The sequence below is a fragment of the Squalius cephalus genome (genome assembly GCF_949319135.1).
Source record: "Squalius cephalus genome assembly, chromosome: 21".
Classification (NCBI taxonomy): Eukaryota; Metazoa; Chordata; class Actinopteri; order Cypriniformes; family Leuciscidae; genus Squalius; species Squalius cephalus.
In genome coordinates, this window is record NC_137142.1 from 5,688,405 (window position 1) to 5,713,833 (window position 25,429).

Consider the following 25,429-nt stretch of genomic DNA (forward strand, 5'->3'; position numbering starts at 1 on the left):
AATAGCTTTATTTGTTTTAAAATATACATCAGTTTACAAATTCAGAAAATAAAATCAGTCCAGTCATAAGCATGTTTTTTGTTTCAGGGGAAAAATAATCTGCGCATGGTACACCTACACAACCATGGAAGCTTTACCTGATCAAGTAAAATTCAAAATAAACTCAGGCATGGAGGAACTGCATGGCAAGGGGGGAAAAAAGCACCATGTTGCTACAGTTACACACATACAAGACCAGTAGACACGGTATGTGGAGCATATGCACCAGAAATCTGCCCGAAGAGTTCAGAAGACAGACGGTAAAAATCACACACATCTGAGATTGTGGGAGTCAACACCATCAACATGAAATTGGTTTTTGCACCCTTAGAATATCCCCTCACAATCATGGGAGATTTCCCCACCATATTAAAGCATCGGGACAGTAAGATTTGGAGTTTCACAGACCTTAATGTCAAAAACAACACAAGAATAAAATTAAAGTAAGCAAAAAAAAAAAAAAAAAAAACTGTGTCCAGATTTCTGAGTCAAGCGTTAAATTACACGAGGACTCTACAACACACGAAGCACAACTAAGAACTTGCTTTCGTGATGTTAAACAGGATATTCAAATCACAAAATGTGGGGCAGAACTTTATTTTATCTATTAGGAATTGATTGGATGGAGAGTAGTCGTTCCATAAGCTTTATGAGATCTCAATGCTTAAACCTTAGAAGTGGCCAATGAGAAACTTTAGAGTCAGCTTGACATTTTAAATCTTGTTGATGGTTACATGAAAGTTGGTCTACTGATGAATAAAAACGTTCAATCATCAGATCAAAGGAAAAGGTGTGCAGATTCCGCACCGTCTTGAAGGTTAAAGGGAAGATAACGTGAATCAAATATGTTGTTCCATCACTGAGACGGGACTGGAGTGTTGGCTGGAAGATAACCTTGACTCGTTTTTGTTAATTCTTTAGATTTCTCAGTAAAGATTTTGCATGACTTGCGCACAGCATGCCTGAGGGTCACCTTGTATTAAATAACACGTATGCGTGCAATTAAATTTGAGTTATTAAAGTTGCATGAGAGCAGAGGATAAAGGCCTATTTATACACTCGGTGTATTAGACACATCCAGACCATTGTCACGTCGTTTTTGTATTTATTTGCACAACCTGGGGCCTGCAGTGTAACATCTGATGAGACTGAATTATTTAAGGGCGTCCATTTCCACATGCAAGAACCTGACAGACTGTACTCTGTCTCTTTAAAGCATCACAGAACTATTTTAGAACATGATAAAATATTAATTATTCAGCATGGTCGGTAGTTACACTTCAATTAATCATGGGCTATTAGTGGTACTCCCATATATTGCGAAGCAAGATTGATAACTACATATGAAGACAAGAAGAGTAAGTGTGGACTTGGGAGCCCTTCATTCTGCCCTTCATGAGGAACGTATGGCTGCGTTCTTCAAGGCCAGGAGTGCTGTGGCAGACCAGCTATGAGGTGAATATATGGTGAACGTGATTTCACCAAGTGCAACATGTTCCTGGATCAACATTTCATCTCATTTTAGGGACAAGTTTACAGTTCATGTCAAGTTTAGGCTTACAATCTTATTAAATCACCTATCATTTCCCACAGATTTTTGGGTAGGGTTAGGGTTAAAGGAGTAGTTCACTTCATAATTAATGTCCTGATCATTTACTCACCCCCACGTCATCCAAGATATTCACGTCTTTCTTTCTTCAGTCAAAAAGAAAAGATGGTTTTTGAGGAAAACATTACAGGATTTTTCTCCATATAGTGAACTTCAATGGGGTCCAACGGGTTGAAGGTCCAAACTGCAGTTTCAGTGCAGCTTCAAAGTCTCTACACGATCCCAGCCGAGGAATAAGAGTCTTATCTAGCCAAACCATCAGTCATTTTCTAAAATAAAATAAAATCATACATACTTTTTAACCACAAATGCTCATCTTGCACGTCCACGACTTCACACATTACATACTGACGTTGGATAGGTCAGGCGGAAGATTTAGGGTAGGGCGAAAAACTCATTTTCTCCTCCAACTTCAAAATCGTCCTACATCGTTGTTTTACCTTTTATTCATTTTGTAAATGGCGTTTGACTTATTCTTTGCACGTTCGCTTTGTAAATACTAGGTTGGTACCTTTCAACATGATTACGTAATGTGTGGCGCATCACAGCTATAAGACTCTTATGCCTCGGCTGGGATCGTATAGAGCCTTTGAACTAGCCTGGTTAAAACCAGACCATTCTCAGTAGTAACTGAGTTATGGTCTGGCAAAGCTCCATAGACAAATCATTTCCAAAGAGGCGTCACCAATGGACGTCGCTCAAATGCCTCGTCAAGAGCGATCGTCATCGTGTAAAGCTGCGTCCCAATTCGCACTACGCCATAAAAGTATGTACTCTTTTTGTGAAGAAAAGGTATTTACTTTTGAATGTGTAGCAAAAAAGTAGGCAAGCTTTGGGACATACTACTTCGTCATCTTTATCGGACGGATCTGTCGCATGCATCCTGTCACTTAAACTGCCCTGTCAATCATCGTGTCACAGTTAAAATCCTCTATTAAATCTAATTTAATTTCCTACCGTTTCGGAGAGAAATGTAGAAGCACGTTCATCTGCCAGTGGGTCTTTCATGGAGACTGTCCTCATGTGTTTGCAATTTGAATATAATAATGCATTTGAAGAGCTCAAATGCCTCTGGGCGCAATTGGATAGACCTAAAACCAATCAGAGCGATTGTCATTGTGTAAAGCCCGCCTCAACGTTTCTGATTGGTGCCGCGATTTCTAGGCCATGGAAATGGGCTTGAATGAGCTCTTTGCCAGACTACTTCTCGGGCAAATCTGAATTTGCCGGAAGTTGTCTGGGTTTTCCCAGGCTACCTTTGAACTGCATTGAAACTGCAATTTGGACCTTCAACCCGTTGGACCCCATTGAAGTCACTATATGGAAAAAAATCCTGGATTGTTTTCCTCAAAAACCATAATTTCTTTTCGACTGAAAAAAGACATGAACATCTTGGATGACGTGGGGGTGAGTAAATTATCAGGAAATTTTAATTCTGAAGTGAACTACTCCTTTAAGACTAAATATGTTGATCCAGGAACATGTCAAAATCACGGTGACCGTGAATATATACAGCAAGCATTCTACAAAAGTCTGACATCTTTCCAGTAATACTGTTAAAATGTAATACATGCTGCTGTACATTCTGACTGGTTGATATGTACATAAATAAAATACAATCCTAAAAATCATAAGTGCTCAACATACTCTTAAACATGAAGAACACTGTTGCATATCACCAGTGGGGTAATGTCTCAAGTCAAGGTATTCTGTGTCCAATTACTTGAAAAATACACTGATTTTTAAAAGTACAATGACGTACAGTACTTGAGACCCAGGATGGGATATTGACTGGTCAAGAGACTATAAACTTGTAGGCCTAAATAAAAAGAACACAAAGCAAGCAGCACTTAAAAAGGCAACACAGAGTTTTAATCGTCTCTAAAATATATTCATCAAAACAAAAGAATGAGGATGCTTGTAGTGGTCGCATCTGAAGCTCTTTGAGAAAAGCTGATAAATGTTAAAATGCTATTTGAACGAGGCTTGAAATGAAATGACTGAAATTTAAGACTGGAACACACAGAACAGAAAATAATAACTTGTAGAAAGTATCTGCTGGACAGACTGATCATCCATAAATCAAGAGAATTCAGATTTCCACACACACAAAAAACAGAAAAACACACTAAATGATGGCGGGATGTACATTCCCCTTAAAATACAGCAGTATAATTAGTTAACGAATAATAAGGAACCAAAGAAAATGGATGCTACATAAAAGATGATTACATTCATTAAGATTAAAACATGGCTTGAAATTAGGGTTTCAAAATCAAAGCAATGTGTTTGTGTCAGTGCCATTCTAACAAACATAGGCATGCTTCTGGCTGAAATCTCTGCTTTTTAACTCACTGTTTTTTTCCGGTCTATTATATGCACCATTCTGCATTTCAAAGTCAGTAAAGTCATCATTACAGACAGAATGCTTTGCTATGGTTCAGGGTTTTGTGGTGTTTTTAAACAGTACTATATGCATAGTTTTTTTTTATTTTTTTATATTAATATGCCCTCTGAATGGCAATTTGTGCCATCAATAGCGAGGGGACGCATTTATACACCTCTAAATTGGAGGACATGAAAAACCAATGACACATCCAAATGTTTCAGCCTTACTTGCAAAATATTTTACTCATTAATACTGGCCTTTGAAAAAAGATGAAATCTTTTTCCAGATTAAATAATTAAAATGCCAGATACAGCACTGTTTGGTTTGCATTTCCATGCAGTGTAATAACTAAAGTGTAATATTGAACGAGATTGTATACCTTCTCATTTCATTTTACGACAGGATTTAGTAACCTGTGCACTTCTTGTACACTTCTGCCAGTGCTTAACTGATTTGAGGGGAGAAATGGGACACTTTAGACCAGCAAAAGACAAATAAATACACAAAAAAACTAACTCTAAATATTTACTTGAAATCATAATCAGTTTTAAATACCATTAGTCAAACAAAACAGGTCAGAACGAAAATCAGGAAGTATATCCATCATTGAAACACATATACCGAATACATCAAAATCCTTTCGTAAGTCATGTTGTTTATTAAAATACAAAAACTGTCCTTAGGTTGGATGTTGAAATACAGTGGTAGATCAATGACGAGAGGTAACTGAAAACTTGAGGTGAAGGATCCTCTCAGTTTATGGTGACTAAAAGCAAACTAAAGGAACAAGATGTTCTTTTAAAGGGTGATGAAGAGCCCCCTCTGTCAGAGCAAGGGTTAGGCACTGAAAATTGACAAGAGAGTCCCATAGATTACATTTAACCTGCTTCAACCAGCAGAATGCCTGACACAGTGGTATCTGTGGCCATTTGGTACTATCCCATCTCCCACAAGAAAGGGATTGTACTGGGATACTGGATAGATATCCTTATCTGGCTAGAAAACTCTCACCCGAGGGCAAAAGTAAAAGTCAAAACATCCATGTCTGCACAGTGCCACAGGGTTCAATCCTAATGCTGCTCAATCTTGTCGCCTCTGAAGGACTCTTTCTCTTACAAAAGTGTGATTGCATGGCTATGTCCTGCTGTTGCCCATTCAATCATGTCACATCAAGCAGAAGCAAGTCTCGGACTGGTGAAAATCACCTTAAATCAAACTATGACATTCTTGTACGATCCCTGAAGCACTGTCCACTCACTAGCCGGAGTAATTGAAGTTGCAGTCGGTACTTTACCACTGATCCATCAATACCATAGGTTCAACAGATAAGAGAGATCCATGCCTCAAAGAGAGGACAGAAGAGTTACAATGATGCCTCAGCAGCATGATCTGGGATAACTACAGCAAGGCTGATTCGATCCCTTCCACTCGTCGTGTGCTGCTATGACTAGTGATTGCTAGTAAGACAAAGAGCACTCAAGGTAAAAAAAGCTAAATGAAAAAGAGAAAAATAAGCCTGGAAGTCTCAGTCCAGCAAGTTTCCATGCTCTTGCGCTCTGGTAAGGCTGTCTTTACGGTGCAAGTGATGAACTCCCATCCTCTTGGGGCTCTTCAGAGGTCGTGTGGAGCCAGTCCGAGGCGGCTTGTCTGTAAAATCCTCAAGGGCAGCTACGACCTTTGAGCCAATGACGGGTAAGTCCTGGGGAAGGATATCTCGTTCCTCAGCTGAACTCCCTGCTGATCCCGCATCTTCAGCAAACTCTTGATGCTCAGCAGAAACTGGACTGCTCTCAATGGTGACCATGGTGTCTCCACTGGCACCATCATTGTCAAGTGGATCAAGAGCCATCAGTAGGTGTTCACCCTCTTCCTGGGAAAATTCACCTCCATATTGTGTCTTCTTTGCCCGGAGGTCCGCCATGCTGCTGGTGTCAGTATCCAAACTGGACTCTCTACTTGCTGTCCAGCTCTGGGCCGAGGAACCCTCTTCGCCGTCAGAGTAAGCACCTCTCAGAGCACCGTCTCCTGATTTCCCATTGTGACTTCTTTGGAGATCTTTCACCGTCTCACTGCTGAAGGATGTCCGGTTGACAAGGGAGCCGTCTGTAGACGGTGCCATTTTTTCTACAAACATGCGCTGCCAGTTTGCCAATAGATCCTCCTCAGAACTACCAGAACTGGCAAAAGCACTAGGCGGCTGAGGGGGGCTGCTAAAGGGACTCGAATGACTGGAGAGGGTGTCCGTAGCATCCATCTGCGGAGGTGTGCGCTGGTGAGAGGCAAGTCCTCCGCCGGAAGATGAGGAGGTCCCCGACCGCCAACCCCCATCAGATACAGCAGGGCTATTGGGAACGGTGCGCTGGCGGTCAGCGGCCTCCTCTTCGTTCTGTACAAGACTCAGAGAAATGGCCTGACGTGTAGCATAGGTGCAGTTGGGAAGTGGGCTGTTCTTGGGGATCTTGACTTTGTCATCTGAAGTGAACTCAATAACTTTGCGACCAGGGTAGAGCGGGTTTGGTGGTGGAGGAGCTGGGTAAGGATTCAACTTCTCAAAAGAGGGGGCAGCCCCATCTTCTCCTGTCGGACCATCTAGGCAACCCTGGCTTCGACACATGCCGTTTACATGCTGTTGATCAGAACCAGCACCCGCAGGAGGCCTTGCATGAACAGGACCACCATTCTCATGCCCTCCACCATTATCTTGTGGTCCTGTCATGTCCACGTGCACGAATACATCCTCGGCCACTGGCCGACCTGCACTGCTGCTTGACTGGGCTGAGTTGAGCACCAGGGGCTCGGGCTTCTCAAGAACTCGAGCAATCACCGAAGTGGGCACTACGTCTGCGGGAGTCAGGCTCAGAGTGTCAGGATCCTGGGCTTGAGCTCCCTGAGAGCCCTGAGTCTTGTTAGGCAAGCTGCTCTTCATGTGCTTGTTCACCATGTCCTGTAGCTCATATGGCAACTGCAAAACATTATAGAAATAATAAACACACAGACAAACCAGCGTGACAATGGATCATTTTCCAGCTGTATTATTTTCAACCAGTTTTACACAATATTTGTTGTACATAAAAAGATTGAAACTGATCCTGAAAAAAAGCCTGGATATTAAGAACTTCATTGTTACTTTGGCTTTTGGGTTGCTTAGTGTTAATATATTCAACAATATTATTGATCTGTCTGCATTGACACCATTATATGAGAACTGAAATGAGCTGGATGATGACATCACTGTTTGCTCCAGAGCAGCTCTATGTATATATATGTATATATACACAGTACTGTGCAAAAGTCTTAGGCATGTTACCGTCTCACCATCATCGAGTCCTTCTGTGATTACATGAAGAAACAGAAAAAACTGAGACAGACTAAATCCAGAAGAACTGCGGGAACGTCTCCGAGATGCTTGAAGAAACCTTCTTGCAAAGCTACCTGAAGAACTATGCGCAAGTGTACCTGGACAAAAGCCGTTTTAAACGCAAAGGGTCGTTACACCATATATTGATTTGAATTAGTTAATAGAAGTTAAATCATAAATAAATTCAATTTGTGATTTTATTTTTGAAAGCATTCTCACTTTACAGCATTTTAACACAAGTGCCAGTGCTTTTCACAGTCCTGTAGCTTTGCAGGAAGGTTTCTTCAAGCGTCTCGGAGACGTTCCCGCACTTCTTCTGGATTTAACCTGTCTCAGTTTTTTCTGTTTCTTCATGTAATCACAGACGGACTCGATGATGGAGAGATCAGATCAGACCGGCTGTTGTCAGATTCCTTGTGCATACACACATCTCACTGGATTATTACAATTAATGGCAAAAAGAATGTTTGCAAATGTAAACTGATATTTCCTACTGACACACTACAGCAAAAGATAGAAATAACTGACTTAAAACTTTTTTTTGGGGGGGGGGGGGTATTAACATACCTAAGACTTTTGCACAGTACTGTATATATATATATATATATATATATATATATATATATATATATTCATATGTATATATGAACTAAATTAATAACTTTTTTACAACAAAAATAAACCATCACTGAACTTACTTAAGCTGGACTATGACGCTATTTTCTTCTAGTTCTTCAACAAACAAACTTTGTTGCATTATTTTCCTGTTATCTCTGTAAAGCTGCTTTGAAACCATTTGTATTGTAAAAAGCGTTATATAAATAAAGGGGACTTGACTTACTATGAACAGGCATTCAAATGGCCTCATTTTGAATAGATGAACAGGGTCAATTCAGTTTCTTGTGATTTTTAAGGACCAACCAAAGTCCTTAAAATATGACTGCACTGCATATTTCTTACGTAAAACACAAAAGTAGAAATGTAAGAATGTTTACACTGTTTTCCCCATACAATAGAAGCAGCAGTGAGTAGGGAAAGTCAAGATCCAAAAAGGACATTAAAGTACCATCAAATAGTCCATACAACTTTTTGTCTGTGTTCCAAGAGAGTAAGTTTGGGATAGGTTTGAAATAACAGAAGGATGAGAATCTTCTTTCTTGGGAGAACTATGCCTTTAATCTCGTCTAGTCCAATAACTTTTTAGAGACCACATTTGTTGCTCTGAGATCTACGTAGTTTTCATATAGCACATTTTGCAGATGAATTCTCTCTTGCAAGTAATCTCAAAAGGTGCAGTTTCACTAACATGTACTCAATGAACGCTTGGATGGGAATTAGATGTTCAATGAGGTCTATCTACCGTACTGCACCAAAGGTTATCTCAGTCATGATCAAGAACAGCAGAAAATAGTGCCCTCGCCCTGGTGCGAGAAAGAAGAATAAAGAGTAAAAAGCTCACCTCAAATTAGATTATTACCGAAGAGGGGAGACAGACAGAGAAAGAGAGAGAGAGACTAAAAGAAAAAAGGCAGGTGATGAGGCCTTTATTTCATTCTGTAGTGTGGCACGATTTAATGAAGCCAGTCTAGGTCATTGATTTGTGGGAAAAAAAAAAAAAAAAGGGCAGGGAAACTCAGTGATCACACAGCCCTGCTCAGCTTTATGTTGTAACGATCCTGTGGGGCGGCAAATACCCCCAAAACCCTTAATTCCACTGGGTGTGAGGGCAGGGGAGAATTGATCTGTCCAGACCCCGCTTCCAAGCATGACCCCTTCATGGCCTTATAGCTTAGAAATCTACATGACACTCCCTAAATCAATTGTCCCAGGGGGCAGAGTGCATGTGTATCCAATGACCACTGAAGCGTCACATGCTCGTGTGGGAAAAAAGTCAGATGATACACAAAGTGCTACAATCCACTGAACGCAAAACAACTTCTTTTCACCCACAGAAAATCAGGACAAACTCAATCTTAGCCAGAAAAATCTTCAGTATGGAATGGACTTTATCCTGTAAGACTAAAGTCTGACTACATGAGACTATATACAAACTCAGCTGCCTAAAACACACTAAACTAGGGATGCACGATATACCGACCACCATATCGGTATCGAACGATATATGATCATTTATAATGTTATCCTTATCGGCCCGATAAGAAAATTTGGCCGATATATTAAAGCCGATAAATAATGTATTATTTCCTTCAGCTGAGACACTTCAGATGCGCACTGTTTGTCAAGATGGTTTTGAATTGCTTGAAATATGATTGAAATCACTTTAAAAAAGGAAAATACAGTTATGTGCAACATGTGCAGTGCATTCAGGCTCTCAATTTATATAAAAATTTGGATTTAGATTAATCGGCCAATATATCGGTCATCGGCTTCCAAATATAAATAATTATCGGTTATCATATTGGCCAAAACTTTCATATCGGTGCACCCCTACACTAAACATACAAATTGATATACGACTTGAGACTTGCATAACCGTAATTATATACAGTATATTTCATTTAGGTCATCTTCAGCTAGTGGCATGCTAGTTGTCATCTTCCTAAGTTATCCTAACAAAGAGAAGCCCCAATTCTTCACATGTTTGCAGTGACCTACACTTAAAGACTGCATGCAAATTACCATGCATAATTTCCATCTTTAGCTAAAGATAGAGAATTGCTACATGAGAGCTTCTATAATAACTCTCAGTCTGCCAGCACTGGACTGAAGCATAATGGCTCTCAAAGCACTTCTAAAGCTGTGAGAGAATACACAAGTGGCCTGTTTGATGCAATGTAGTGCAGATCAGTTTGACATTCATTTGGAGAATTTTACAAATGGTGCTTTACAAGTGGATGCTTTAAAACAGTGGCTTTATGTTAGAAGTACCAGAATAAAAACAGGTAATGGCTAGGGCTCAATTGAGTCTAAAAATAACCAATGGAATAGTCTGTGGTCTCTGCTTGCAGGGCAAGAGGATAATCTGGACAATGAATCAAATATCCTCTAAAAAATACCACGGGTCCCAGTAAATACACTTCATCACTATAGTTCTCATAGAGAGAGATCTCAATTCAGTCACTGATGTCAATTCAATAAATTAAAAAAGGATGAAGACAGATCCTTTGTGAATTAACTGCTGGCAAGGAGGAAGATACTCTCTCTCTCTCTCTCTCTCTCTCTCTCTCTCTCTCTCTCTCTCTATACGGCAACTGAATTTAATACAAGCTTTTTCAGCATAACCTCAAAGTTTGGAAAAATGTAAATTGAAAGAAATTCTCGAAAGAGAGAGAGACGTTTCAGATAGCGCTCAAACAACGAATTGATTCCTCTTTTGCGTTTCCTTGCCCTTGAATGGACACATAAACACAAAATTATGTCAAAATACCCATCTAAACGCCCGCTCGGCAAGTATTCTCTCGTTTATGTCATAAGTGAACAGTTGAGAAAGACGGATGTTTGTCAGTTTTTTCAGTCCGTGCATTCGGTCTTAAGGTGACACCTAATATTCCTACTGTTGTCTGTGTCACTAATATTAATACAACAACAAAATACAGCTTTAACAAAGATAAAACTAAATTTAATTTCTACAGCGAACAAATAGTGTTATTTTAGATTTGGGTTTAATTATTCATTTCTGTACCTGAATACTACTGTTGTTTAGACTTTGTAACTTTGTTATTTAGTATTCATCTCTGCTTGTAATTTGTGTATCTGTTCTTGTTTTATTACTGACTGTTCATTTGTTTTAAATAATGTGTGAACTTTATCAGTTAGGCTAGTAGTTTTTGATGTAGTATCGAAGAACTTCAAGTGAGCTTTAAGTAATAAATGAAAAGCAAAGTTACACTTTCTTCTAAATCTGCTGTACAGCAGAAACAAACTTTGTTGCATTATTTTCCTGTTATCTCTGTAAAGCTGCTTTGAAATAATCTGTATTGCAAAAAGGTGACTTGACTTGACTTTTTGATTCAAATTAGACAAATCTACCTTTTTATGTAACTGACTTTTAACTATTAGATGACTAACTTGTAAGTCTAGCCCAAGCAGTTTATGCAACCGGCCACAGACTTAATGCTGTTTGCAATACAGATCAACAAGTACAGACAGAGTGATAGATGTGTTTAATGTAGAGAGCAGGCCGCAGGTGATAATGTCCTGATGTGTTCAATACCCATATGCCCATGAGGTCAAGCCGTCTTATCATACCTCTCTGTTCTTGTACACACAGAGCTGTCCATCAGCCTGAAATCTGCCCTACTTTCCCCCACGGACAGACACAAAGGCCAAACAGACGGATGTGTCTGGAGCCTGGCACCTTGTCAATACGATGCCTTTTCTCTGCCAGCGAGACCATTCGTATCCAAAGACCATCCGTCAGTCAGTCAGTCAGTCAGTCAGTCAGTCATATTTATTTATAGAGCACATTTAAAAACAACAGCTGTTGGCCAAAGTGCCGTACAAAGTGTCGACAACAGGTATCCTAATGAGTGAACATAAAACACACAAATAAACAATGCACTACAATTTATACCACTAGGCCCACTTATGACCATAGGCAATAGTAAATATGTGGGTTTTAAGCAAAGATTTAACATCAATGTATGTTGGTGCAGTCTTTATGTAAGATGGCAGATTGTTCCAACGCTGTGGAGCGGCCACTGAAAAGGCACAATCTCCTTTCAGTTTTAAATGTGTCCTTGGAACAGTCAGCTGTAGACTACTGGTTGACCTAAGTTTTCTAAAAGCATTATGGTGGGATGAAAGGAGATCAGAGACGTATGGAGGAGCCAGTCCATGCAATCACTTATAAGCCAACAACAGTGTTTTGAACTCAATATGATGTTTAACTGGAAGCCAATAGAGAGAGAACAACACTGGCGAAATATGTTCGCTTTCCATATTCCTGTTAACAATCTTTTGAACTAGTTGAAGACATGACAATAGGGACTGTGAGACTCCCAAGAACAGTTCATTACAGTCGTCTAATTTTGATGAAATAAAAGCATGCATCACAGACTCCATGTCTCTGGGTGATAAAAATGCCTTAATTTTCGCAATATTCTTTAACTGATAAAAGCAACTTCTGACCACACCACTGATCTGTTTGTCGAAAGTCAGAGCAGAGTCAAAAGTAATGCCCAACATCCGTGTCTCGCAGCACGACGGCCCCAACACACACTTTTCATGCTAAACGATCAATAAAGCACATCATGCAGACATGGCTTTTTTATATCCTCTCCCTCTCTCTATTCTTTTGGTCTCTTTCTCTTTATCTCTCTCTCTCTCTGACTATTCCTCTCTGATCCCAGTCTGTAAAATCAGAGGTCCATGTCCATAACAAAAAAGTCACTGGGCAATCGTGCACTCTCTCTCTCTCTCTTTTTCTCTCACCACCATCCACGAGTGTCACTGCGGAGTGTAAAACACATTCAGACTCCAACAAGCCCTCTGCAGAAGGGGTACTAGTAGCCAAAAATTAAAATCATGTCATCATTTACTCCTCATGTCATTTCAGTTTTATTCTCTTTCTTCCGAAACACAAAAGATGATGTTTAGCAGAAAGTCTGAGCTGCTCTTTTACATAGAATGAAAGTGGATGGTGTTTTATACCGCCAAACTCAAAAAAGGACAAACAATATAAATCATATTCCCAGTCTTCTGAAGCCACATTATAGCTTTGTTTGCGGAATAGACTGAAAGTGACAGTATTTTGTTATAACTGAAGAATAAAAAAATGACTGTTTAATGTTATTTTTTAGTATTATTTTTCTTTATTCATTTTCATAATAATTTCATAATGTATTTTGTGAAGTCAGAGTATGTTGTACATGTGTGCTGATGAGCTATATTTTGCTCAGAAGTATGTGTGCAATGTAACGTTCACTGAGCAGAGATGTTGCACTGATCCACTGTTCCACTTCAAATGTGTACAGCTGGCATGTTCTTTACAAGGAAAGGAATGTTTTTCAACTGATGCAAATGTACCACTTACGTATACACCGAAGGATAGTTTCTTAATATGGAAAGTGGATTGTACCATGTGTAAGCATGAGGTATACGTTCCATTTTAAACAGAAGCAACATGTTTTGCTCCCCTACAAGGAAGTTGTAACTAAGTCCCTCAGTGGTGTATATAAGCTCAGTCCTTACTGTACTGACTCAGAGAAACATAAAGGCATGAGGGTGTGAGGGAGGAGAAACACAGAGAAACCATTACAGCTGGCATGATGGGGTGAGAGGAGAGAGGACAGAGAAATGGGGAACAGAGAAATCTGTAATGAAGACTACCTCGTCCGTAGCCTTATTCTTCTATGCCTTTATCTCCTATGTTTCTCTCCTATGTTTGACGCATGTATAAAAATAATAAATGAGAGATCTCTTGAGTAGCTTCCATGATTCAACAATAATGGGGAAAAGCATGATTTTCAAATCTAGAATAATCTTGCTCAGAAATCATATTTACATTTCAGGAGATCATTTTTGATACTTAGCAGTGTATTATTGTCCATGTGCACCTGGATGCTTTTTCGCAAACAAAGCTGTTGTATGGCAACACTGTTTACAACAATCAAACGATATGAGATGAGTAAAATGACGGAATTTTAATTTTTGGTGAACGATTCCATAAAATATGGGAGGGGATGTGCCTTAAAACTAGGTTCTTATGAGGATCAGATCCTATTACTTACATCAGCAAACTTGTGGTTCCTGAAATGCGATTTATTGCACTTCAACAGCTGCACAGCCAAATTACAATCCTGCCGATAGCGTTCCTGCATTAGGACAGAAAATGGATACAAGAAAGTGTCAGGGGAAACAGATATGAGACACATCAAATAAAGAAAAGTCAAAGTAAACTTTTTTGGAATTACACTTTTCTTAAAATTAACAGAAATGCTCAGTTATGAAAGAAAACAGAGTATCAGTCAAAAGTTTGGAAACTTGACTGACTGTATGTTTCACAAGATCATTACAAATCTATTGAGCTAAATACACACACACACACACACGAGTTGGACTGGATAGAAGGAAAAGCAGCCGACAAGTGTGTCAATAAGAGTTTTCATTTAACATTTTTTTTCACTATGTGATCAATGCTTTCATTTCAATATTTTGATGATTTTATTATTACTCGAAAATAGCAGTTCTCAACCTTTAAGACAACAATATTAAAGGCCTCTTAGCGTTAGTTTGGTTTTCAAAACCTATTTTTAATCTGTGGGCGCTCAACTATAACTAAAACACTAATTAAACTGATTTGTTTTAATAAACTTATTGTTCTTCTTTTTACATGAATTTACATGACTCTTCCAGTTGTTTGTGATTAATTGGATGTGATTTAAAAAAAAATTTTAGTCAATTTATCCACAATAAAGCTAGGCATAACTAGTAAAATATATATAGGTTGTAATATAGATTTGTGAATAAAGATGACTTTTCCAGGTCTTAGGCCACATTGTATATTATGGTTTTCAAAGACGATGGGAACACTGGTTTGTGGTTTTTCGTGAATCGAGGGGTCAATTAAAATAAGTTTTGCATTATTTGAAATAATATAAATTCATCTCAAGGATCCACTGAAAGTTTGCCGAGCCCCCTGGTTGAGAACATCTTCACTAACATGTAGAGAAATAAATGAATAAATAATAATGAGTAGTTCTGTCCAAACCTTTCACTGAAAATTTGCAAGTAAAACAAGGAAAATGGCACCCAAGGTCGCAGTCTTCAGGATTTATAACTAAAAAAGCTTATTAAGGGGGAAAGAAATTCTCCCGACATTAACCTCTGAGGAATGAGCTATGAATGATGTGTGCTCTCTCTGTATAAGGAGATGAAGCGCTCTGTTTAAACACCGCGAACAGACGGATATCAGTTTCTTCAGTGCTATAATTAGTTCCCTGTGGCACCGTTTCACACATGGGGTGTAATAAAGGCCCATTTCAGAACAACCTGCTTTGTTATTCCTCATGGAGTTACTATCTTAAAAACCCACTGCCAGAATACTGTCTGCTAATTTACAGTCCGGTGTCAATTACTTGAATGCTAACAAATCTCTTAATATAAATAAAGGGCTTTCCCATACAACCAGAGCCATAGATAGTATTTAAAACAGGCAGTATTTGATGTATAAATGCTGGTCTAGTGCACAGTGTATGGGTGTTGTAGTTTATGTGCAGGAGACTCATGTTCCCCAGTAAAGCTCCATAAGCCCGACATCATTTCTGTAATCTGACAGTAGACTTCAGTGAAAACTCAGTGCAGATCCTCCTCATGCAACTTTCAATTTTCAGCTCCAGTAGTCATCAATCCCAGCTCTGAAAACTCGAGCCCGAAACGTGCCTCAAACACAAACACACACAAAGCTCTGATATTGCACGTACATTGAGTTCCTCCAGCTTGTCGATAGTATTTTTGGCGTCCACGAGTTTATTTGTGAGCTCCACTATCTCTTGATCCATGGTTTTCTTGTCTCTTTCCACTTTACGGAGCTGTAAGGAGAAAAAGGACATTCACGTAAACTTAAATGTAAAAGGTCTCATGTGAGGTTAAACGTCTCTCTTATAAAACAGTGGCCATTTTAGCCGTTTGATAAAACAAAACAACTTTTCCTTCAGTCCAAATATCATTGCTGACATGGCACCGGCTGCAAAGGAAAAGTCATCCAAAGAGCCCGGGAATGAGGTGCATCCCATGGGAAAACAAAGACGGCAAGGAGTCATAATCACTTTGCTGAATCTCATGGCAAATAAGCATCACAGTCTCTCGACGTGTCGTCTCCTCTGAGTCTCCAGTATTTCTGTACAGTTTCGTCTATCTTTGATAAACCAACTTTTGCTTCCAAACACACATATGCTAGTTTTTTCTATGTTGATCTTTGGATTTTTTCTTACAACGACAGTTCACAGTGACCACATCCGTCAGGCTTCAAAAAGATTCGACAACATTAAAAGTCCCATCATAGTAGTCCACATACTGTACACTACCATTCAAAACTCAAGTCGATCCAAACCTGTACGAGTTTCTTTCTTCTGATGAAAACGAAAGAACCAAACAGTTGATGAACCCCATTAACTTCAATTTGGGTGAACTATCCCTTTAATGTTTTCTTTTTTGTGTCTCTTATGCTATATTGTGTATATAGGGGTGTAACGGTACACAGAATTCACGGCCTGGTACGTACCTTGGTTTTGGGGTCACGGTTCGACACGAGTTAGATACAAGAGGAAAAATCAACAAATCCCCAATACTGGGTTTCTTTTCATTTATTTTGAACAGACAGTTGTGCAAATTACAGTTTGTTCCACTACAGCCTCCTTTAGTGTATTAAGCAGGAGCCGTAAACACAATGCACTCTTGCATAGGTCGTATTTCTTTGCAGGGCTGATAAAACAACAAAATTGATTTGGTCACAGTCAACTGCAAAACTGAAAAGCATCTCGTGTAATAAAAGTACAAAATAAATAGAAAAATTTAAAATGATCACAGATTAGTTTACGTGTGAGAGTTCATTAACATGCGGTTACAATGGCGGAGGCACAAAGTTCAATATTACGCTTTTTCAAGAAATCCCGGAAAGATGAGCGAGAAGGAAAAAAAGAGCATACTTCACCTTTCCAGCACTGAGGCTTCCCATTTACAGGACACGTATGTTTCATCACTGGACTGTAGTAGTGAGACTTCAACCAAACCGCACAATGCCAAATGTCTCACAACAGCTGAAACAACTTAAAATACTCCGTCATTTATGGTAATAGGACATTATTCAAAACTGTAAATGGCCTATTTTTTTTTTGTGCAAAACAATAAAAACAAAACATTGTGCTTTTGAAAAAAAAACAAAAAAAACAGGATACTCTCTGCCGTCACGGTTTCCGTGAAACTTGTGGAGCGCGTCACGAAAACGAATCGAAACTCAGCGTATACTGTTGGATACTAGCAAGATCTTCTGCTCTTTTTCCTGTTGTGGCTGTTAGCAAAAAGCCTTGCATTACCACGCGCACCCTTCTGGATTGTAGCGTGAATCACTTGTGACTGAATGCGTTCGTCGTCTGACTGTGTGCATCGAACCGTAACCGTTCACGACGAATATATGCACTGTTACACCCCAAGTATATAACAGTTATATTGTGAACAATATCAAAGATGGTTGTTATTCACTGAGCGTGAGCGTTGAGTTTATAAATGCATAATGAAGAGCTTCTTTTCATATTTCGTCAGATGACTCGGGACTTGGTGTACACGTCATATGGAATATTTTGATGGTCACTATGAGCTGTTGTTGGAGATTCTTTGGTAACACTTCACAATAAGGTTTCATTAGTTAGCATGAACTAATAATGAACTGCACTTACACAGCATTTATTAGTCTTTGTTAATTTAAACATTTACTAATACTTTATTTCAATTTTGTTATCATTAGTTAATGCACTGTGAGTGTGAACAAACAATGAACAGCTTTATTTTTATTAACTAACATTAACAAATACAGTAATTGCTCATTGTCAGTTCATGTGAATGCATTAATGTTAACTAATGAAACCCTACTGTAAAGTTTGACTGATTCTTTTTGTGTTTCGTGAAAAGAATAACATCATCGAGCTTGCAGGAACGAGAAAGTACTTTCAACATGCATCAGTCAGCCAGAGAAGGGACTTGTGGGCCGTCCGACTCCGATTGAGACTGAAGAAAAACACCATGACAAAATACATTTACACACCTAAAACGTCTTCTGTCTGACTTAGTGTTTTTCCTAATGGAGGGATGAGTGTCGTCTGAGGACACTACACTCCTGCTGTGATGGTCACAATGTCTTTGTAAAACGACTGAACAAAAGCTCCTCCAAAAACTTTAAAGAGGACATACTTAGCAGAAGCTTCGCTACTTAAGACACACTTCAGTCCTGTCGGCTCTTGGTTTAAGTGGAGACAGAGACACGGAGAAAGAGTAGAGAGAAACTGTGACCCTTAATCAGAAGCTTGGCATGTTCATAACAAAGCAATTATCTTTATAGTCACCGTTTGACGGAAGCGGACAATGTGGACCAATAAAAGAGAGTTGAGGGAAGCCTTTCAGCATGATGCAGTCCACGTGTAACTAAGGCAATGAAACAGCCAGTATAAAGCACAGCACATCGGACAGACTAACAGGAGACAGGGACAGAAAGTGTTTTTATCAGTTTAACAGCTGCATTCACACCATCCAAAGCTGTAGTCAAGTGGTCAAAATGCCAACAAAGTGTCAACAGAGAGCTTCAGGTTTCATAATTGACTAAGAAAACATCCCTTATTTAGGAAATGTATGCAATGGTAATATAATATGCCTGTTTGGAACAGCCTAAGCGAAGACAATAATCAGTGTTATTTTGATAAACATAGCTGCAAAATTCTCATGTGTAGCTAGTAAGACAATATTGTATTATTTATAGGAATCTTGTTAATTAACAATAAGGAAGATTTTCAGCTGACAGCCCATGTATGTGAACAAAATAGAGCAAAGCGCAAGGATCCAAAAGTAAAAATCCCATTCATTTTCTCCATACAGAAAATGTTTCAATTATGCCGTTTGATTACTAAAATTAAAAAATAAAACTGATTTTTCACAAATAGCTGTGATTCAGCCAGATGGTTTGGTCAAGGCTTACAATTTGTTACTGAACTGTTTCTTTAAGTGCCTGTGGAGAAAACGAATAGGAAAAATACTTCCGGTGTCAACAAGGCTGAAAAAGTGGCCGGTCACTGTTACAGAACACTTAATGCTAATGGCCTTATGGGAGAGATTCCATTGCTCACACATAGCCTTTCCATCTTGCAGTGTCCTTTATTAAAGGGATAGTTCACCCAAAAATGAAAATTCTGTCATCATTTACTCCCCCTCAAGTTGTTTCAAACCTGTAAGAATTTCTTTTTTCTGCTGAACACAAAAGAAGATATTTTGAAAAATGTCTGTAACCAAACAGTTGATGGACCCCATTGACTTCCATAGTATTTTTTTTTCCTACTATGGAAGTCAATGGGGTCCATCAACTGTTTGGTTACAGACATTTTTCAAAATATCTTCTTTTGTGTTCAGCAGAAAAAAGTAATTCTTACAGGTTTGAAACAACTTGAGGGGGAGTAAATGATGACAGAATTTTCATTTTTGGGTGAACTATCCCTTTAAAGGACATAACAATATTTGTCATCCACTGATATTTTAGCATATTTTGCAGCTTTTCTTGCAGTGTTCTCCAAGTTGTGCTGTGCATTTTAACCACTGAGTTTAACATTTGGACTGCTGCATGTATCCCAGAATCCCCCTGCCCACATGCACATGGCCACATCTATATCCAGCCATCTACTGCAGGGAGAAAGGAGAGGAGACAGGAAAGAGATGCAATGAGTCAAGGGAATGGGATCCACAGTGATACTTATCAGGAGGACGGAAAGAATAGAATAAATAGAAAGAATGAGAACGCAACTGCATAGACCCAAGTTTGACTGATGGCAGCCTGATGACGATGATAAAGATGATGAAGATGATGAAGATGATGGTGGTGAAATACCCAAGTCACAAGGCAGCATGAGGGGAGAGGAAAGGAGGAAGAAAGAAAGGAAGAGAAAGATTTAATATTGTGTTTATTCTTATAGTTTTTTTAGCCTGTTTGTCTGCACATATACGATGGAGTGCAAATGAGAGAAAGACACAAAGTACAGAGAAGAAAAAAGGAAAAAGATAGAAAATAGCCATGTGAAAGACACATTATATATGCACACTAAATCACCACTTTTTCATCAGCTATAAATTATTATCCTGTAATTGAAATAAAGCTTAAAAAAAAACACCAAATAAAATATATTAGAAGAAAATGTAACTTAAAATTGAGAAATGTTGCCTTGCCATCTAAATAAAATAACTTGAAGTTGAAGTACTAAAAGTATTACTACTAACTAAAACTGAAATAAAAATAAATTAAAGCTAAATAGAAATATTTAAAAACGGTAACACTTTACATTAGGTTTCATTTGTTAACATTAGATAACACAAACAAACATCGGAAACTATTTGTATAGGATTTATTAATCTTAGTTAATATAATTTACTAGACTCGAGCTAACATCAACAATGAACAGTTGTATTTTTATTAACTAACATTAACAAAGATCAATAAATACTGTATCAAATATATTGCTTATTGTCAGTCAGTTAATGCATTAACAAAAGCACATCAAAATAACAAAAGCACATAAAATTACTAAAACGTAAATGAAAACTAAAAAAAGAATATATATATATATATATATATATATATATATATATATATATATATATATATATCCTATTATTACGTGTGTGTGTGTGTGTGTATATATACATACATATAGCCTATTATTACGTGTGTGTATACACACACATATATATACACATATATATTTCTCTTTGTGTATATATATATATATATATATACATATATATTTCTCTTTCTGAAATATATATATATATAAAAACCCATTCTTGCTGTGTGTATCTGGAGGGATGAATGCTAACACGGCGCTCTGGATGAGCTGATGTCCTGAGAGCACCTGTGGTGGGAAACGACGAGGTGGAACAGGTCGGCTGGGATAATCCCTGTGAGAGATTACTGAGCAGAACACCACCTGTTTCACCTGTGATTGACAAAGCTTTATGCAGAGCTCATGGATATGAGATCTCGCCATGCAGAACTAAGGAAATGAAAATAAATCATCGTGAGCTAATGCTGTCTTTACACGCATGGAGTCATCAGACGTGATTAAGAGCGAGCGTATCATTCTGAACTTTTCCAGTCATGCTAAATTACTAGAGATAATTTTGTAGACCACCTAAGAGAGATCAAATATTCCTAAAATAACTTATTATAGATGCATGTTTGATTAAATTTTCATTTGAGCGAAACTGGAAAAGGGCAGAGTCGAGGGGAAATTTAGATTCATATTGGCTTAAATAAAACATGAAATCCAACAGCAGTTTCCAAAGATATTTTAATAAATGCATCTCACTGAACACATGACGCACTGTTTCTGTGATGCGCAATCACATTTAAATAATCTTTATTTCCCATTCATCCTAATTGAATCACATTGTCGGACGACGACTGCAGTTTATGACGGTTATTATGATGTATTAGAAGATCCAGTGGGAATTGTTTTATACTCTATGAAGGGAAAGAGGCTTAGGGACAAATTTGTACATTTATTCAATCTTTAGCTTTTGATGTTATTCATTTCTCTCTCTCTCGATTGTTCTCTGAAAATTACTTTGTCTTTGTCTGTGTTTGGTAGAGCTCTAAAGCACAGAAAATTTTCACCCAAACAGATTTTATGGGGAAAAAAATCATGCAAAACACGCCGAGTTCTGTCTGCAACCAAGATGCCTGACTGATCCATAAATAAATTGTACATTTAACAGCAATGCTTGAAAATCTAATCCATAATCTAATCTAATCCTTAATCCACTTAAAGGAATAGTCAATAAACATTTTTAATTGTCATCATGTCGATTAAAACCTTTCCTTTTTTCCTATATTTTGTACATTTAAGGTGAATTTAAAAATAATTGGCATATGAGAAAGTATTATACATTTCAAATAAAGGTTTTTATTTTAAATTTACGGTTCCATGAAGAACCTTTGCCATCCATAGAAATTTTCCATTGCACAAAGGGTTCTTTATAGGGGAAAAATGTTCTTCACACTACGAAATTCTCAAGAACTGTTCACTGATACCCCCTTTCCACCAAAAAAGAACTGGTTCGGAACTGGTGCTGGTTCAAAATTGGTTCAACTTGCGAACCTTCTCAGAAGCTGTTTGTTTTCCCACTGACTAGAGAGCCCAGCGAACGATGTCGTTACGTCACTGTGTACGTTGCCATACGTCTTAGCTTTCGCCAACTTCAAGCATAACAATTACAATGGCGGACTATATCGTCTTTCTGCAAATTTTTCTCCTGGCTTTGCGATCCTATATTGGGGTCAGAAGAAGACGTTTAGAACACATTTGTGCTGCTCGTCTGGATTACTATAGATGGAGGTTACGTTCGAACGGTTCTAGTCCAGCAAAGAGTTGATGCCGCTTTGGAACCAATTTTCCTGGCCGAGAACCGGTTCTTTGGCTGTCGAAACACAAAGAACTGGTTCTCGAGTAGGCACCGGTTCGGTCAATGAACAAAGGTTCGTTGGAGAACCAAAAATGTTTCTTCTATGACCTTGCTGCGAAACACCCTTTTAGAGCCCTTATTTTTTAAGGGTTAGTTCACCCAAAAATGAAAATTCTGTCAAAATTCACTCATCCTCGTGTCGTTCCAAACCCGTAAAACTAAATTAAATCTGTTCTACATATAAAGCGATCGAGTCTCTTCAGAAAATTTGGACTAAACCGCTCAATTCATATGGATTCGTTTTACAATCTCTTTATGAACTTTTTAATGCATCAAAGTGGTAGTTGCGTATTATGGAGGGACAGAAAGTTCTCCGATTTCATCAAAAATATCTCCATTTGTGTTCCGAAGATGAACGAAAGTCTAACGGGTATGGAACGACACGAGTGATTAATCACAGAATTTTCATTTTTGGTTGCAATATTCCATAAAAAATAAGAATTGTCACTTTTCATGGCGACATTAACTGCACTGCAGTGAGATGAAAGCAATGGGAAGAAACAAGGCCAGTGTCTATGATCATCCATGGCACGATTATTTGCCTATCGCAGCTCCTCTACGAAAGCACGATACAAAAAGAGCATTCAGAAAGAGTTAAAAGTGAGTCAGATTTGGCGAGTAAACAAAACTCACAGTGGGCTTGTAGCAGGACTGCAACAATTTAAAGCACATTGCAAGAATGATGGTGTTTTTATCTCGAGAGCGAATCAAAGCAACACAATCACTGATGCTTGTTTTCCAACAACAATTTTCCCAGAGGAAAATGAACTTCTAGCATGCATGAGTGGCATGAGGAATACTGTTAATTGTTTGTTAGTCCCTGGAGAATGAAGCAAAGTAAAAGGTTCCTCAATTATGGTTCATAATACTTGTGACAAACTGACTGAGCGTGGCGTCATTAGGGCACTCGAAACAATTAAACAGCAATTAAAGACATCAGTGTTTAAGATAAAGGGCTTTCGAAAGGGAAAGTGAAGTGGAGTGTAAAGGTTACCAGGGCGTGAAGTTTCTCCTCCAGGTCTTGATTTGCTCTCTGAGACGCCGTGTAGCTGTTCTGCAGTCTGTAGGGGGAACACAAAACAAGTGTGTGTCACTGTCAGGGTATAAAGCTATAACCTGATGTTATATGATATATCCTGGTATGGTGTGGGATTGATATGGATGTGTGTGTATTGACGTCAAAGGTCACAGGAAACTGTATAAGATTTCTCTGCTGGGAAACGTTACCACGTGTCGCATAGCATACAAGATAACGTTACATCTCTCTGATGTACTGAAGGTGAAGGCAAGCCGAAGAAAACATTCACAACTTATTGCAATAATAAGACCTCATATTTCAACACAGAGACGTAAGAGAGTGTGTCTGCTGTTAAAGTCATCAAATCCTCAAGTGGTCAGAAGAGGAAAAGAAGCAGCACTTAAAAGACATTTTCATCACAAAAAGCCATTAAGCTTATCCTCTGTGCAAGTGTTTTGAACCAAAAAGTGACAGATTTTGTGTTGCATGAAATATATTGCAAATAAAAAGGAAAGGCATTATTTTTTTTTATTTCAGTACTTCCAACCCATTTACAACAGTATCTGGTATAGAACGAACGCCAAAATATATTTTTGTTTTACCTCACACACTTATGAATGTGCATATACTGTATATTAGGGGTGTAACGGTACACAGATGTCACGGTTCAGTATGTACCTCGGTTTTGGGGTCACGGTTCGATACGAGTGGACTTCCACGACACAAATCAGCACCATGCCAAATGATTTTGTCTCTTTGCTAACGGTTGTTAGCAAACAGTGTTGCATTACCACGCGCCCCCTTCTGGATTGTAGTATGAATCGCTTGTGACTCACTGTATTCGTCGTCTGACTTTTTTTGTTGGAACATGAAATGCTTAATGAAAATGTCACAGCTCGACCTTCTGGTGAAACTCTTCTCTCTGGTGATACAGTGCCCTCCACAATTATTGAACCCCCTGGTAAATATGATCAAAATTGCCTGTAAAAAATAAATCTGCATCGATTATCCTTGTGATCTTTCATTCAAAAAATGTGCAAAATTCTAACCTTTCATTGAAGTAAAAGAATTGAAAGTGGGGGGAAAATCACATTATGAAATAAATGTTTTTCTCCAAAACACGTTGGCCACAATTATTGAAACCCTTTTATTAAATACTTTTTGCAATCTCCTTTTGCCAAGATAACAGCTCTGAGTCTTCTCCTATAATGCCTGATGAGTTTGGAGAATAACTGACAAGAGATCAGAGACCATTCCTCCACACAGAATCTCTCCAGATCCTTCAGATTCCCAGATCCATGTTGGTGCTTCTCCTCTTCAGTTCAGCCCACTCATCAGGTCAGGGGACTGAGACGGTCATGGCAGAAGCTTCATTTTGTGCTCCACAACAAATTTTTGTTTTGATTTTGATGTTTGTTTTGGATCGTTGTCCTGATGGAAGATCCAACCACGGCATATTATAAGATTTCTAGCAGAAGGCGTCAGGTTTAGATTTTTTATCTGTTGATATTTGATAGAATCCACAATGCCATGTATCTGAACAAGAAGTCCAGGACCTCCAGCAGAAAAATATGCCCACAACATTAAAGATCCAATGGTATATTAAATTGTACACATAGGGTACTTTTTATCCTTGTGTTCACCAAACCCATCTAGTGTGTTTGCTGCCAAAAAGCTCTGTTTTAGTCTCATCTGACCACAGAACCCTGTGTTGTTTGAAGATCCAGTCGTGTCTGACAATTAAATTTGCTGGAATTTGTTTTTGGATGAGCGAGGAGGTTTTTTTTTAAACCCTCCCAAACAACATGTGGGGATGTAGGGGTTGTTTGATATTTTTTTTTT

The 25,429-nt window shown here is 38.5% G+C and overlaps 1 protein-coding gene across 3 annotated transcripts in view; it reads right to left on the reverse strand.

The window, feature by feature from the left end:
* Nucleotides 1-25,429, reverse strand: part of tjap1 (tight junction associated protein 1 (peripheral)) — a 109,570-nt gene continuing 84,141 nt past the window's right edge. For 2 of the 3 annotated variants that reach the window (XM_079855847.1, XM_079855848.1), the window contains exons 7-11: nucleotides 23,564-23,630; nucleotides 19,856-19,885; nucleotides 15,780-15,887; nucleotides 14,088-14,171; nucleotides 1-6,999 (exon numbers count right to left, since the gene is read on the reverse strand). In XM_079855847.1, coding sequence (XP_079711973.1) covers nucleotides 5,563-6,999; nucleotides 14,088-14,171; nucleotides 15,780-15,887; nucleotides 19,856-19,885; nucleotides 23,564-23,630 — 1,726 coding nt within the window. In that variant the 3' untranslated portion in view covers nucleotides 1-5,562. The remainder of the gene's footprint in view (nucleotides 7,000-14,087; nucleotides 14,172-15,779; nucleotides 15,888-19,855; nucleotides 19,886-23,563; nucleotides 23,631-25,429) is intronic. The other variant, XM_079855849.1, reaches the window with a different exon arrangement.